The following is a 15,596-nucleotide window of genomic DNA, read 5'->3' on the forward strand; positions in this document are numbered from 1 at the left end:
TGTAGTTGCATTAACAAGCCGACAAATATAATATGAGTAGCTGCTGAATTGTTTGGAGATGCATTCATGTACATATCTTTATCATACAAGTGCCTTCATTCCATCCTGTTGAGTAGCAGTTTATCCCACGAGGCTGACGTTGGCTTCTTACTCCGATTTTCCATTTCAGTCTTAAAAAGGTCCAGGTCTTATGACCTCACGCCTGTAGATGGTGCCATGAAGCGCACTAAAATCACATACAATTTCCTGCACCATTATCATCTCATTCTCAGAATGTTCCAAAAATCCGACAATTTCATATGAAAATAAGGGTAATGTGTTGTAGGAATGCTCAGTATAAAAAAATTTAACTGAATGAGTCTCAGCATGGTCTTTATGAAGAAATTTACTGTAGAATGTTTTTAAATAATGGGCCTGTGAACATAGCATTTGAGACTATTGGATGCAGGTAAATTACACTTTCTGCCTAATCCCTACAACATTATCTCAGTATTATAATAATATATTACACTTATTTTTACATGCCATGGTCTCAAATGCTCAGTTCACAGGGCCATTATTTTAACAAATTATACAGTAAATTTCTTCATAAAGACCATGTTGAAAGTATATTATACTTAGCTTTAGGCAGAATTGTCAGATTTTTGAGACATTTTCATAATAAAGAGATAACTGTATCAGAATTAAGCAAAAAAGTGGAAATAACAAATCAGAAGAAGCAGCTGGTGAATAAGAAGCCAGCTTCAGTTTTGTCACCTACTTATCGTTTTAAAAGACACTTGTACGGGCAAGAGATGCATCTACAAACAATTCAGTAGCTACCCATATGTTTTTTTTTTTTTACTGCTGAGCACTCAGGTCTGTTCGTCCCACCATGTCAGAGGCAGCTCCATCTTAAATTGAGTGGGCGGGGCTAACTTTCAGAGCACCTCCCACTCCAAAATCTGTTGACGAAGAGAGATTTAAGGTGGACAACTTCTTAGACCCCATAATTAGAAAAATGAAAAAAAAAAAAAAATGAAAGCAAAATGAGAGTGTCAGTATAATACAAATATCAAAATGTCAATATAAAAGATATAAAATGAAGATAAAATTTATTTTGATTTGATCTTCATTATTTGCATTTGCAAACTTTTTTTTCTTTACATTTTGATAATTAATATTTTGCTTGTGGATTTTATATATATTTTTTGCAACAGTTGTCACAAAATTAACTCCATAAACAACAATCCAGGCTTGTTGATTATACCACTCAAAAATAAAGACATATGAAGTTATTCATAATTCATATTATTTTTTTTCCTTCCTCCATGATAGTTTTGTCCCTTATACGTAATCCAGAGATTAATCTGCAACTTCACAGGCTTTGTGACCTTTCAAGCTTCACAACTGATCTTGTGATAAACAAACGTTATTATTACGAGAACCATAACTAATTATTAGGAAAGACATAACACAAGCAACAGGTAATTTTCTTTTGTTTGCTGAGCTCAGACTGAGGTTTCCCAAACTTTGGGCAAATGACGCCAAATCAATAGTATGCATTTTCCGTTTCCTCAAGTCTTGGCTTTTTTTGTTTTTTTCCCCTCATTATTTACACTCACCATATTCAATAAATATTTCGCAAGTTTTCACGTTTGACTTCTGTTGTTCCACTGAGTCAGAGTCACTCGATGTTTTCGAGGAACCAGCGGCGTTAGACGGACGGAGAAATTTGTCCATTTTTATTGCTGAACTCCTACGCTAGTGCAGTGTGTCAGAACAGCGAAAAAGACCAACACAGCAGGTACACGCTTCATTTCTGTGTGGCTCGTTTGAAATCGACTCCCAGTAACAAAACAACGGCATACAAAATCCATAGTTAGAGCAATATTCGTAATGTTAATTTGCAATAAATGAGTAAAACAAAAGAAGAAAGGAGGTAAATCAAGTGACCCTACATGGGATCAGCTGAGGAACCCCTGGCTTAGACGCTACTACTGACTACTGACTGCTGACTCTAGAATTAAAAGGAGTGTGTACCTCTCGGCGTTGAGAGCCATGAGTTTGGCCACGTTGTAGCAGATGCGCGCTTCCAGGACGACACAGTTCTCGTAGGCTTGCCTGCAAAACCGAGAAATCGCATATCAGACGAGCACATGCACTCCCTGAGCTCTGAAAATGCACATTCAACTCAAACACCAGCTCGACTAATCACCCCGACCTTCTCAGAAGTTTGACAGAAGAGCAAAAACTTAATCTTAAACCACACTGAAGGGTAATTGTAGTCAAATCAGCCTCATTTAGAAATTGAGATTATTCAAGTTAGGATTATTCCTGGCATCTTTGCACGCCGGTCACATGATTTAAACTGGAAATCTAGTTTTCTGATCACAGGCATGTCAGAGTGGTTAGAAGAGCTGTGAGAGCAGAATCGACAGCACTGGTTAATTTTATGAAAATGAAGAGAGACATGAAATCCTACTCAAAGTGCTGCTTGATCTGAATCTCCTCTGCATATTTAGAGATGCCATTTATAAATAAAGTGCGTTTCACCTGTAACCAGAGAGAGAGAGACAGAGAGACAGAAATAAGAATCAGCAGTTTCAGCGTCTTTGCTTCTCTACAGAGCATCTTTCTACTGCGAGACGCTTACGGCAGAATGTAGGTCAGCTCTATAGACAGACTTCATCCATATTTCAAGAGACGTGTTCTATACGCAGCAGTCTGGGGCGAAGATTTCATTAAGGACAGATTCATGAGAGAATGTTCTCGGTGTAAGCCATAGCAGGTTTTCATACAGCCTCAACATCCGAGTTAACTGCTATTACTTCATCAGTGTCATATCACATAATATATTTATATATTAATATTATTCATATTATTATCTACTTTCTCTGTATAACAATTCAACCTCTCCATGAGGGATTAATAAAAGTCGATCTGATCTCATCATGCTCAGGGTGTTCTATATAATCAACACCAAGATGGTGGGATGAAGCAAGTTACCCTTAAACCAGACATTTTTCCTATAACACCACATCCCGAAGAGTTTCATTGCTCTTCTACCACAGCAATTTGCCATTTAAAAATTATATTTTTTTAATTAAAGAACGACACATGCTGTACGTTTTATCCGTTTACAGTTACATTTAATGTTGTGCAACAACTGCAAAAGTCAAAGCTAATAAGACAAAAGTAAATGTAGCATGTCATGTGACTGTGAAATCAAAAGCAAAGTCCTGCATCCTGAAGACTTCACCTTGGTGGAAAACCTATTATAAAGCGCTGACACTGGAGACTCCTTCCATAAATGTTAAATAAACGTCTCCTTACAGAAGGTTTCACCACGTCAATGATTAGACAGTTTATGTTTAATAACACATTTGTATTTATAATTATTATTATTATTATTATTTATTAAACTTACATTATGTACAGTGTTTTTGTTTTTTGAGGAATGTGATGCAGCATTTATAGCTTATCAAATTAGATATTTCCAGACTTTTCAACTGTAACTCCATGTATATACTGTAATATTGCTGGGGTTTGATTGATTGATTGAATGAACAGTTTGATTGATTTTAATGAACCGAGGTTTATCTGAAAATCATATACCACAGCTCCTGTCCTGCACTGAGCTCATTAACAGCGGGTTTCATTAGAGAAGCTGTATTCCTGCTTTTAAAAATGAATGAGGAAATTACCAGGTCGTCCTCCTTGTAGTGCATCTTTGAGGTGTGGCGTCTCATGCTGTAGACGGTGAGAAGGAGGTACAGGAACGCAAAAGATGTGTGCAACCACAGCAAGTTGTTCCTGTGGGACGGCAAGAGACGAAATCCCTCAGCTTTCATGTCAAAAAACTCATTCCACATGTAAATTCACATCTAAACACTGCATCCCAGTCTTCTTTTCATTACAACGATCATAAAATGATTTGTCACTCAAATGTGTGTGCACTCACCCCGAATTCAGGTTTGCGATTGTGGTGCGGCCAAAGCTGTACGCATTGTTTTCTGATTAAATGAGGACAGAAAGAAAGAGCCATGTTTAGATCACAGAAGTACAGCACAAAGAACAATCTGGATTCAGATTAAAAAAAAAAAAAAAAAAAAAAAAAAAAAAAAAGAAGCTAAATGAGTAATAAATGAGCTGCAGCAGATTTGTAGCAAAAAACAGTACAGGAGATGAGATGATAAAAATAGAGACAGTTCTGTAGAGAGAATGACAGATGACATGAGGAACCAAAGGTCTAAAATAAAAGATAGACAACTGAATTGAAATAGCAAGAAAAAAAAATAGAGACAGAGAAAACGAGTCTGTAGAGATAGAGGGCTGTTTTCATTGTTGCATTCAACAAGCATAGTGAGGTGTTAATACCGAAATTTTATACATTACACACAATTCTGACCATAAACTCTTTTTTTTTTTGGCTTACACAATATCAACTCAAAAGAAAAGTCCAGCGCCACTCTGACAGTTTGATGTAACCACAATACACACATCACACCAAAATTTATATATTGTGATGTAAAGACAAACAAAAAACTATGGAATGCAATCCAAGGGCAACATTAAATACATCAATACAGCACTATTCATTACGTAATTAATCATATTGTCCCTAATTATGAATCAAAGCTCAGGGAAAGGTTTCAACAAATACAATTTACGAGTTCCTGACCTTGATTTAGTACAGTTAATTACTAAAAATATTTAGCAACTAACTGTCTTCACATGATAATAAATAAAAATATTTTTCGTGGCTTATCCAGCATTTTTTCCTACCTTTTTTTTAAGCGTCAAACCTTCTGCCACTGTAATGCGAAATTAGCATGTGCTGGATCAAGTGCTATTTTTAAGCTGCTTAATAATGAGGGTGGAAGCCATTTTATTGAATTAATTTAATTTTATTGACCGTGATTAATGTGATGATTACTTATGCAGTAATATATATATATATAATATATAATATGTCTTGCTCATTTATATACCATTAATATTTATTTTTATTTATTTGCAATTTGTATTTTGTATTACATTTGACAGAAATGCTGCCTCTTCAGTCTCCATCTTCTACCCGGAATTTTTTCTGTCTTAAAGGCAAGGGCTTGTGTTTGAAGCTGGTGATCTAGACATGATTGAAAAACCCATATCTCAGATGCTACTACTCAAGAAAATCTGGAGTGTGAAATACACGCAGGTGATTTGCATAATTTGAATGGGAAGCTCAGGAAAATCAACTCGAGGACCGTGCACAAGTAAATGTCTCCCGTGTAAACGTTGACATAACTTCTGAACTTCAGTCGCTGACTCTGAATACAGTCCAGAGAGCGTAGCATGGAATAGATATGTAGTAATGTTAGATTAGAGGATAATTAGAGAGAGCAATATTTGCTCTGTAGTACGTAACTCACTTTCACTCACACTCCAATACCACCAACATACACCATCTATGTGCACAAAGCTCATGCTCATTACGCTTTCAACTGGGAAGACACATGACTCAGGCATGAAATAAAAAAAATGCAAAATTATGACCAAAAAAAATAATAACAATCTTGCGGTTTTCTCCAGGTTTGAAGAATAACTGGAAACAGGAGCTTGAAGGTCTAGAAGTAGCGCGCACACAAACTATACTGTTCTTTAATACGTTGTCTTTTATTAATGATGATTTTTTTTTTTTTTTTTTGCCATTAACATTGGGCGTCTGCTTGATGAATATTAATAACTAGGGAGGGGTTTCTGGGAAAACAGGCTGTGAGCATTAAAAAAACAGCACTTAATTTTTAATTAATAATTAAATATATATAAGCATGATTTTCAGAGGAGAAAATAATCAAAGATGTTTTTGATGTTTCACAAACACTTATGAATAATACAGAACTGCCTAAAATAGTAAAATAGTTTCTTCTTGTCTCTTCACTCCATTTCTGTCCTACATCTCATCTCTTTGAAATTTCTCTCTCTCCTGACGTACCTTTGACCGGCGCCCAATTACCCCTCTCACTGACGAGTACAATCCCATTACTGCAGAGGTTAAGCCCCAGAGCATGATAATCTACAGCTAGCTGCACTAGAGGACAGGACGCACCGAACAAGGACATCAACAGGGTGAGCATGGGCGCTAACGCCAGCTCATTAGCAGCTAGCGGCTTGCAGCTGAGGCACATGTTCCCCCCACTGCCAAAACTCCTTCAGTCCAGAGACAGCCGCAGGTTATTACACTGAAATGGAAGTGGGATCCTACTGAGCAAATTCGACTGCCTCCGAGACACCTGATCATCCATGATTCTCTGGAAGATTCAACAATATGCTACGAGCTCGCTCCTGCTCTTACCTGAGAAGAGCTAATGATGTAAAGGGTTACACGAACAGCGTATGAACATGCTATGTCTACTTTCTTTTTTTTTTTTTTAAAGAGCTTTCACATTAAGCCTTTTTTGCAACATAAAAAGCACTAATGAGAACACCTTTAGTGTTACTATGAAATAAAAGTGGCATGCACGATGTAACCATAACAACAGTACCACCAAGTAGAGGTGTGCATCGGGATTGGATCCCATGAGACGCAATAAAAAAGTCACAGGCGCGGGAGGTTAGATATGAAGCTTGTGCCACCATGTTCATTCATTTATTATGTTTATTCAAGTTAAATTATTTCCTTTAAAATTTTGGAGGAGATATAACTGACCGAGTTCTTTAGAAACAAAGTAAAATAACTGGAGTGAGCAGGATTAGTCAGATAACTCACAAGTTATTCTTATTATTAAATATAGCAAAGAGGAGTCTGAGCTTTGGATTGAGAGACAGGAAATTAAGAGGAGCGCTTGTGCGATTAGATAGCATTTAGACTTAGATCACTGTATGCACCCTGAGCTTAACCTAGGAGAAATCAGATACCAATAAACATCCAAAAATGGTTCTCTCTTGCTACATTGCAATAATAAAATACTGACAGTCAGATATCTCTGATTATACATAACGTTATGATCATATTCACTCACTGAGTGCGTCCACCATGTAGGATTTTATCGCTTTCTGATCTTTTTGGAAGTGCTCCACTAGGACATGCCTAGTGTGAGAGCAGCCTAATAAACATGGATCAATATCTGCTTGTGTCTACTTCTGCCATGTTCTCTCTTTAGGGAGTCCGTCTCCTCTCAGCAGCGCTCTACTCACCCAGCAGGTCTCCGGAGAAGTTAACGGGCAGGACGATGCCCACCGACAGCACGCCCACCACCACCAGCAGCCCGATGATGTGGCGCTGGAAGGAGAGGTAGTGCACGGCATCCTCGCCACACTTCTCACGGATCTCCTCGTCCCTACAAACACACACACACACGTTAAATTGCTCTCTTGTAATAACCCACGTGCACTCTTACTGCTGCATAACTCTATTAGCTTATCAAATTAAGTCACGCGGAACATAATTCTGCCAAATCAACTTACTGCAGCGGTGAGTGAAGCGAAAAATTTTGCACATCTTTAAGACAAAATAAAGGGAGCAAAGATTTTTAGTTTATAGCAGTAAGGCAAAAATGTAATTTCTAGCAGTATGTATGTGTGTTAGATTTCACAAGTGTTTTCCATGTCACAAGTAACAAATGGTCAAACAGTGTTTGTTAAAATACTAATAGTGCAAAGAATCTAAATAAAATCCCTTTCAAACAGTGATACTAATATTCTCTAATAACTTGTTTGCTCATCCTTGTGGGCGTGGCCTGTCCAAACAGTAGAATAACTGCAGGTAGGAACTAAAGTTGTGAGCGGGGAACTGAAGAAACGTTAAAGAATTGGTCTGAGGAATTGTGTGACAGTTGTTTGGATTTGTTGCGTTACTTTATTTGTGGTCGGATCTAATTTACATGGAATTGAGAAAATCTCGATTCAGACGTTGCTTGCTGTTGTTGCTGAACTCACAGCTATGTATTGTGCACATGCATAGAAAATTAATGATCGCCTGGCTCTTTGTTACTTATCAACAATATATGGGTTTGCTAACAAATGGCCAGCAAAACAGTAGTGCTGCAAATGAAAATGTTAATAAATGTTAAAGAAAATGTTAATAAATAAACAAACAAATAAATAAATGCCTGTTTGATGATCCTTTATTTAATGTCCAGAAAAATAATCAGATTTTTGTTTTTTGCATTAAATTTAGAAAAAAATATTTAACACTGAAATGGAATAAACTCACTTACATTTTACAATATGAAAGATTAAGCAGAAAACTGTCATTTTATTTATTTACATATATATATAAAAAAATCACGTTCCAATGACATGACTACAGTTAGAGAAAATTAGGGGGTGTTATTACTTTTGCACTCCTTTATTTTTTCCCTACAAAATGGCCTTGTTTAATACTGATGGTCAAAACTACTGTTAAACATCTATTTTAATCTGATAAATTGTATTTTTTAATTTAATGGTCACTGTAATAATGGCTTTTCGAACTAAATTTTTCTGCTAAAAACTGCAGGATGTCAATTAAACCCAAACGCATGATCGAAGATCTGCGCAGTAAAAGGGTGAATAATAAAGATAGGCAGCTAAATGAAATGAAGAGACGAGCAGCCACCCAGCTGGCTCTGTCACAAACAGCACGCTCGGCGTAATTAAAGAGGCACTTACTTTATTCGAAATATGGCCGTCAGCCAAGAGCAGAAACCCTGCAGGAAGAGCGGATACAAACGTGAATTACGACCATGTGGGGAAAAAGTGCGTGTGTGCAAACATACATAAACACAACTCACACAAAGACAAGAAACACTGCCTTTGTGCTAAGAATCACACAGTCATGCAAATGAAAGCCTCAGAAAGCACCTAGCTGATATTTGTTCGTGAACGAGGGCGAGAATGAGGCGTGATTAACCTGTGAGGAGTGACGTGGCCGTGTGACCTGCGCTGACTGCATAAAGACCGGCTGCAGGAACAGGATTACTGGAAGCGTGCCAGTCACACTGGAAAGAAACGTCACCGTGCTCTCCGCAGAACCTCCACATCCACAATCTGTGCCACAATTACTCAGCACTTTCAGCTGGCGGTTAAGGGACTGAAAGTGCTGGGTCACACTTTTTTTCGTTGAAGAAGACTCTTTCGCTTCCACCCACAGTGTTTTTTTTTTTTTTTTCCCCTCATCAGCAATGCGAAAAGTGCAGGATCATCAGCGACATGGTTTATGCACAGAGCTGAAGGAGAAGGAAGGACGCCGGGTCCTAGATAAACGCTACGTTATATAAATTTATATAAAGTGTGTATCGAGTGTGATCAGTCGTCTATGAAGGAATCAATTGATAGCAGAGAGAGAGAGAGAGAGAGAGAGAGAGAGAGAGAGGGAGGAGTGTGCTGAGTGAGATTAATTTAGCTGAGCTTTCTTTAGTGTCGGTGTCCAGGACCAGAAATGTAACAAACGCAAAACCACAAGACATTTATCAGCCACGCACTGTTAGCAATTTTAACTTGCAACTCAAACGGTTTTATTATTCGTATGTAAGAATGTCATATTAAATGTACAATGACCAGCCACTTTAATAGGAACACCTGTACTCTTGCTCATTGGTTGATTGGAGAATTGCACGAATTATGTCGCAGCAGCGTAATTCATAAAATCAGGCAGATACAGGTGGTTTGAGTGTAAGAGAAACTACTGATATTCACACACAACAGTCTTTACACAGATTGGTGCGAAAAGCAAAAAAGATCCAGTGAACGGCAGTTCTGCTCCTTCTTGATGACTGAGGGCGGAGGAGAATGGCCAGACAGGCTCAAGAAAGCGCACAGTATCTCAAATAAGCACTCTTTACAACCATGGTGAGGAGAAAAGCATCTCGACATCTCGAACCTTGAAGCGGATGATCTACAACAGCAGGAGACCACATCGGGTTTTACTCCTGTCCACCAAGAACAGGAAGCTGAGGCTACAGCAGGCACTGATCCTGGACAGCTGAAGACTGGAACGTCACTTTGCCTTTTTCCAATCTTCAACTGTCCAGTTTTTTTTTTTATTTCTTAAGGTTGAAAAGACACCCCATACAAGCGAGCCAAGATTCATTATGCTTTATGGCTATTGTAGTTTTTGGACTATATGACTACAGGTCACTCCAGAGCGTCTCCTAAATTCTGTCCATGTAACGATTCATTGTAAAATACCAAGAATTTTTTTTTACATAATGTTTGTGCTGCTTGTAAATCAATCTGTCATCATAGATATGAAAAGTTTGATGCCTCGCTGCAAGGCAAACTTAGAGGGATTTAACTTTCCAAGTTGAACTCACTGGTGTTAATTCAAATCAGAGCATCTGTTGAGATTTTCTCAAGAAACCCGAGAGAACCAGGAATCATTTCTTACTAGCCTTTCACTTCGCTTTTTATTGAACATCACACACACTCAGAGACTGCAGCCAAGCCTCCGCTTTTTAATCGTGCATTATTTAAAAGAGAAGAGACCTAAAGTCAATCCACTGTCTTTCCGCAAGCTCGCATGACCCACGCACAGCAAACCAGCAGCAGAAACAGACAGCTAGTGGGCGGGCCAACAGGAAGAACAGGAAGGGAAAATTAGCGAAAGACGCCTTACGTTGTCTCGCTGTTCAAAATCCACGGAGCTGGAGACGGAGGTGAGGCGCTCGTAACGATCTGGAGTTTCTGAATGCAATGCTGAAGCCACGCTGAGAGAAAAAGAGAGAGAGAAAAGGAAAGAAAGTCAGAAGCAATGGTCAAAGCAGATACACATGATTTTTTTTTTTTTTTTTTTAAACATACACAGGTTACGTTCAAGTCATTCTGGAGCACTGAAATGGGACTGACGAGGCTGGATTGAAACTCCAATCACGCAAATGTAGGTCAAACTTCTTTAAGTGAGGAAAAAATTAAGCATTGACGCTTTTGAGGAATAGAAGTGTGTATGCGGGTTTCCCTCAGATGCGTAATGACTTGCGGTGGCCTAGAAAAACCCTTCGCATGGTAAAATCTCGACATTTTTGACTATATATAGTTCTGAAACTTTCAGTTCAGGATTTCATCAACGCGTGGCATTCACTGTGTGAGGACATCCCACTTAGCTAGCATGGTTTGACTAGAATGACTGTTTTTATCACCACGTTTGTTAAACTGGCTCCTGATACAACATGATCTTTGCAGGAAGAGGACAAGGCAAGATTAAAAAGTAAACAAAAATGTCACTTCAGTGAAATATGTTCAGAGTTTTTCCCCCAAAGTTGAGGTGTTAAATACGTGATAAATTTGGTTATAGGCAGAAAAAAATGTCCAAAATCATCTTTTTTTTGTATATATTATTTGGCTGAATTCAGCTGCAGCAACTTGTGATGGTTTTTCCCAGACCACCACACAACAATATGAATCTATAGTTTTTTTTTGTTTGTTTTTTTTTTAAACAGAGTTTTCTGAGAGCACATTTTTTGTTAGCAAGCTAGCATGTGGACTTTGCGTTACCTAAGGACAACAATGCATCCTGGTTGGGAATGTAATCTGCGCCATAAAGAGAGAGTTTTTAAGCAAGTAATAAGACGGACCACGCCTTGGCCGTCTACGTGTCAACACGTCCGCGTTGTTGTTCTTGCTGTTGTTGTAATTCTCTGATGTCAAGAAGCGAAAATACACCTGAAATAAAGGCCACTTGATATGTGACGTGTTTCAAAAGTATTTTCAAGTGACTTAGACTGATGCATATCTTCATTTTAAGTACACAGTGACGTAAAGCAAGCCTGCGTGTCCTGTTGAACTTTTTTTTCCTACTTGTTTTTTTTTTTAAATGAAGCATCAAACTACATCAAGATGCATCGACATCCTACATATGGAGATCATATCAGACTCCCCAGTCACCATTTCATGCAGTTTGCAGCATGTTTAGTGGAAAAACACCCTCACACACTCACATACACACTCACACACACTTTCTCTTATGTCTGCTTTTTTGTTGAGCTTAAAAAAAACATTCATTCAAATTTAAAGGTGCACTGGTCAATATTCTTATTATTTTACTGCAGGAACAAAGCACAACATTTATTGAATCGCTCTGATCAAAATGATGCATCATACATCGGTCGCTGATGGAACCCACAAGAGTGTTTGCAAAATTTACCAAAACAGGCATGTTTGATTAAAATATGGAGATCAACCATGTTACCCAGGCCTGGGCTTTGGAAATTCCAAAACATTTTCTTTCAAGGCGTACTGATTTGTTGAATAGTTAGGTAAATGATTTGGTGTGTTTGTATTTTGCATGTTTATAGTATAATGAAACAATGGAAATTTAGCTAGCTAGCGTACAAATGCGTATGACCTCCGCTGGCCATCAGATTCTGGCAGGCTGGACTTAGGATGTGTACACGATGACAGAGTAAGCCATGTTTTCATTCCAACCAAGCAGAAACCACACCCGAGTCTACTGAAAGCCAAGATCAACTGATTAAACAAGAGGAATCAGGTGTGGCTTCTGCTTGATTGGAATGAAACCCTGCACCCACGCTGGCCCTGTGTGGATGAGATCGGACACCCCATGGAGTAAGCAAATTGGCTATCTACCAGAGCCTTAATGCACCTTTAAAGTGCAAAACGTAAAAAAAAAATAACTACGCAAGTATGCACAATTGGTACAATCTTTTAAAGTTTAGACCCCTTAAGGGCTGTTTGATTGTCCTTCTGTCCTAAAGTGAACCCTTAAAGACTCTATATAGAACCTTATCAATAAAGTGTTTTCTATCAGACAGGCTTCCAAGCATAACCCTCTTTTGGGTTTTTTTTGGCAATAAAATAACATAGCTATACGTTATTATGTTTGTTTGTATGTATGTGTATGTCTGTTCTTATTTATTTATTTTTATATAGTTTGCATTTGTCTTGTCATTTAATGTGGACAGCAAAGAAAGAATTTCATTGTACAGGGAAACTTGTTTTTCCTCACTGTGCACATGACAATAAACGCTTCGAATCTCTTGAATCTTTGAATCTTGAATCTTTCGGAAGCACATTAATTGATATTCCTTAATTATCCAAAGAACCCTTGACAAAAGCTTTTTGTCCAAGAGTGCATGTATTAACAAGGTAAGTGTATGGTACAAACTCTAAATTATTGGTCATTATTGTCTTCTTAAAATCGAGAGCCTGTCATTTTAAATTTATTCTTGTTCTTGGTACTTCATATTATATTTTTAGAGAAATAATGGCCCTTTAAGGGTTCACTGGATAATAAAGGGCTCTTAGATTCATTTAAAAAAAAAAAAAAAAAAAAAAGCATTCTACTAAAAAGGTTAATCCTTTCTGATAGAAAGACATGGTTGTCAGGTACTACATAGATCCTGTTTCCCCTAGAGGAACAACTGAAGAACCTTTTCAAAGAGTGTAGTTAATGCTTTTAGAAAGCGATAGTGTTGATTTAAACACGACGTCCACTGCTGCCGGAGGACGAGTCAGTCACCCGAAATATTTGTCTAGACCAGCAGAATGCTTAAATAAGCCACGAGGACAGCATACTTCATGGACAACATCTCCTAACGGCCTAATTTGATTTGGCTGATCCTAGAGAGGACAATAGATTGTCTTATACATGTTTCTGTTGGGGTGGGCGGGGCTTCCGGAGGTCACGTCTATCACCACCACCTACCAATTTCACTAAGCATTCACAGGGAGATAGGAACCACAAATGGAGAACATTAAATGTAGTGGTACAGGAAATAAACTGGTTGGGAAAACAAGTAACACGAGGGCTCTGCCAAGACCTTAGGTTGTGGTTTACCTTCGTACGGGCTCATAGTTACCCTTTTCCTTTCTCGTACTGCGGTCATTAGGTCAGACAGGCAGGGTGAGAGATATATGTTAGGAGGAACGCATGCGCACACACACACACACACACACACACACACACACACACACACACACACACACACCCAAAGTTGCTCTTTTTTCCTTTTTGGTGGGAAAAAGTCCCCACAAGTTCAAAAGTGTCACATATTCCCATGTGTATGGGGACAATTGGTCCCCACCAAGATATATATATATATATATAATATTGATTTTAAAAAAAATAAAATAAAAAAATAATAATTTAGAAAAATAAAAAAAGAAAACACCACACACACGCACACTGGAAGCTGGAAGATTAGTAATGAGAAATCACATCCAGAGCATACAGGAAAGCTCAACGTCATACCAGTGCCAACACACACACACACACAGTCATAAATAACAAAGAATCAGTGGTAGGAAAGGTCTGTTAGGAAAGGTCAAAAGGTCAAACACTCAGAGAATGCAGCAGACATCAGTGCAACCCTCCCAAACACACAACACACCCTACAGGAGGAAGAAAAGCGTTGTTAGTTCACCAGTTAGCAGATGAGGAGCAGCCCAGGAGAATAAAAAAAAAACCAAAAATTATGAGTGTGAACATGAAGATGACATACTATTCCCGCTCTTCCAGGCCGTTGAATCTCTTCTTCTGTCTTAGGAAGAGGAAAAATAAATAAATAAATAAAGAGGTGATCAAAAATGAGATTCACACACAATGTTTCTTTTGAAATCTCTGAAAATGAGCTGCATCTGAGGAGGAAGCATCACATTAACACATTTCCAAACACAAGGAAGTATATATTTTTTTTAAAAAAAAGTACATTTACATCTGACTGTTATTCATACTGGTGTCAGAAAACATCAGAATATGTCACGAGAGAACAAGGAAGGTGATATGGTCAGCTCCAAAAGTATTGGCACCCTTGATATGCACCAAAAAAAAAAAACCTAACTATATAGAATGATAAAGCACATGCAACGAGTGAGGAGAGGATGTGGTATAGTTTTGTTCTATTTTAACAAAAAAGTACTCTCTTTCCAAAAGGGTAAAATGCCAGTTTCATAATTAATAGCACCCCAACATACAATATTTAATGGATATTCCTATTCAGAGAAGTCTCTTCCTGTGATGTTTAACAAATCTGGAGAGGATCTGGGATGCTTATATAGGATATATATATTCTTATCTTTGTGCATGTGGATGTCCAGCAATGATTTCTGTGTTGATCTGGACATTGGAGGTGATTATTCTTTTATCTACATTTTAGTCTTAACCTCCTGCTGATGTGTTTTTCTTTATATCCATTACTCTACTTGTGCAAATGAAGAGCCATCTCTCTGTTTCGTGCTGAAAGAGGTTTGTTTTGCAGATTGGGAAATTTTACATGTGCAACTTTATATTTAAACCCCAGAGAAACCAAAATTATTTGCACTTCCAAGTCTTGTTTAAGTTTTACAGCAAAAATACTATTAAGAAAACAGCTGAGTAGAAAACTTGAATCATTGTGCAATTCCTTTTGCACATTCACTTAAAGGGTGCCAATAGTTCTGGAGTTGACTGGATACACAACTACAATCTACAATGATTCAGGTTTGACATGAACCATGATATTACTGTTACAAAACAGTGTTCAACTATTTCTGATCATACACAGTAGATCAGTGATGGGCTATAAACATCAGGAAACTATTAAAAATGTTTTGTACAAATATTCTGCTAAAATGCAACGTTAAAAACAGTTTGCATCAGTCATCAATCATGATCAAATGCATGCACTGATCCAGTTATCCCAAATGTCTTAATATTT

The 15,596-nt window shown here is 37.8% G+C and overlaps 1 protein-coding gene across 3 annotated transcripts in view; it reads right to left on the reverse strand.

The window, feature by feature from the left end:
- LOC113536569 (CSC1-like protein 2) overlaps nucleotides 1–15,596 on the reverse strand; it is a 69,559-nt gene that overhangs the window by 21,411 nt on the left and 32,552 nt on the right. For 2 of the 3 annotated variants that reach the window (XM_053237973.1, XM_026930590.3), the window contains exons 4-11: nucleotides 14,403–14,441; nucleotides 10,562–10,652; nucleotides 8,617–8,654; nucleotides 7,162–7,304; nucleotides 3,944–3,995; nucleotides 3,687–3,795; nucleotides 2,465–2,535; nucleotides 2,023–2,103 (exon numbers count right to left, since the gene is read on the reverse strand). In XM_053237973.1, the coding sequence (XP_053093948.1) occupies nucleotides 2,023–2,103; nucleotides 2,465–2,535; nucleotides 3,687–3,795; nucleotides 3,944–3,995; nucleotides 7,162–7,304; nucleotides 8,617–8,654; nucleotides 10,562–10,652; nucleotides 14,403–14,441 (624 nt within the window). The remainder of the gene's footprint in view (nucleotides 1–2,022; nucleotides 2,104–2,464; nucleotides 2,536–3,686; nucleotides 3,796–3,943; nucleotides 3,996–7,161; nucleotides 7,305–8,616; nucleotides 8,655–10,561; nucleotides 10,653–14,402; nucleotides 14,442–15,596) is intronic. The other variant, XM_053237974.1, reaches the window with a different exon arrangement.

The sequence above is a fragment of the Pangasianodon hypophthalmus genome, chromosome 11 (genome assembly GCF_027358585.1).
Source record: "Pangasianodon hypophthalmus isolate fPanHyp1 chromosome 11, fPanHyp1.pri, whole genome shotgun sequence".
NCBI classification, from domain to species: Eukaryota; Metazoa; Chordata; class Actinopteri; order Siluriformes; family Pangasiidae; genus Pangasianodon; species Pangasianodon hypophthalmus.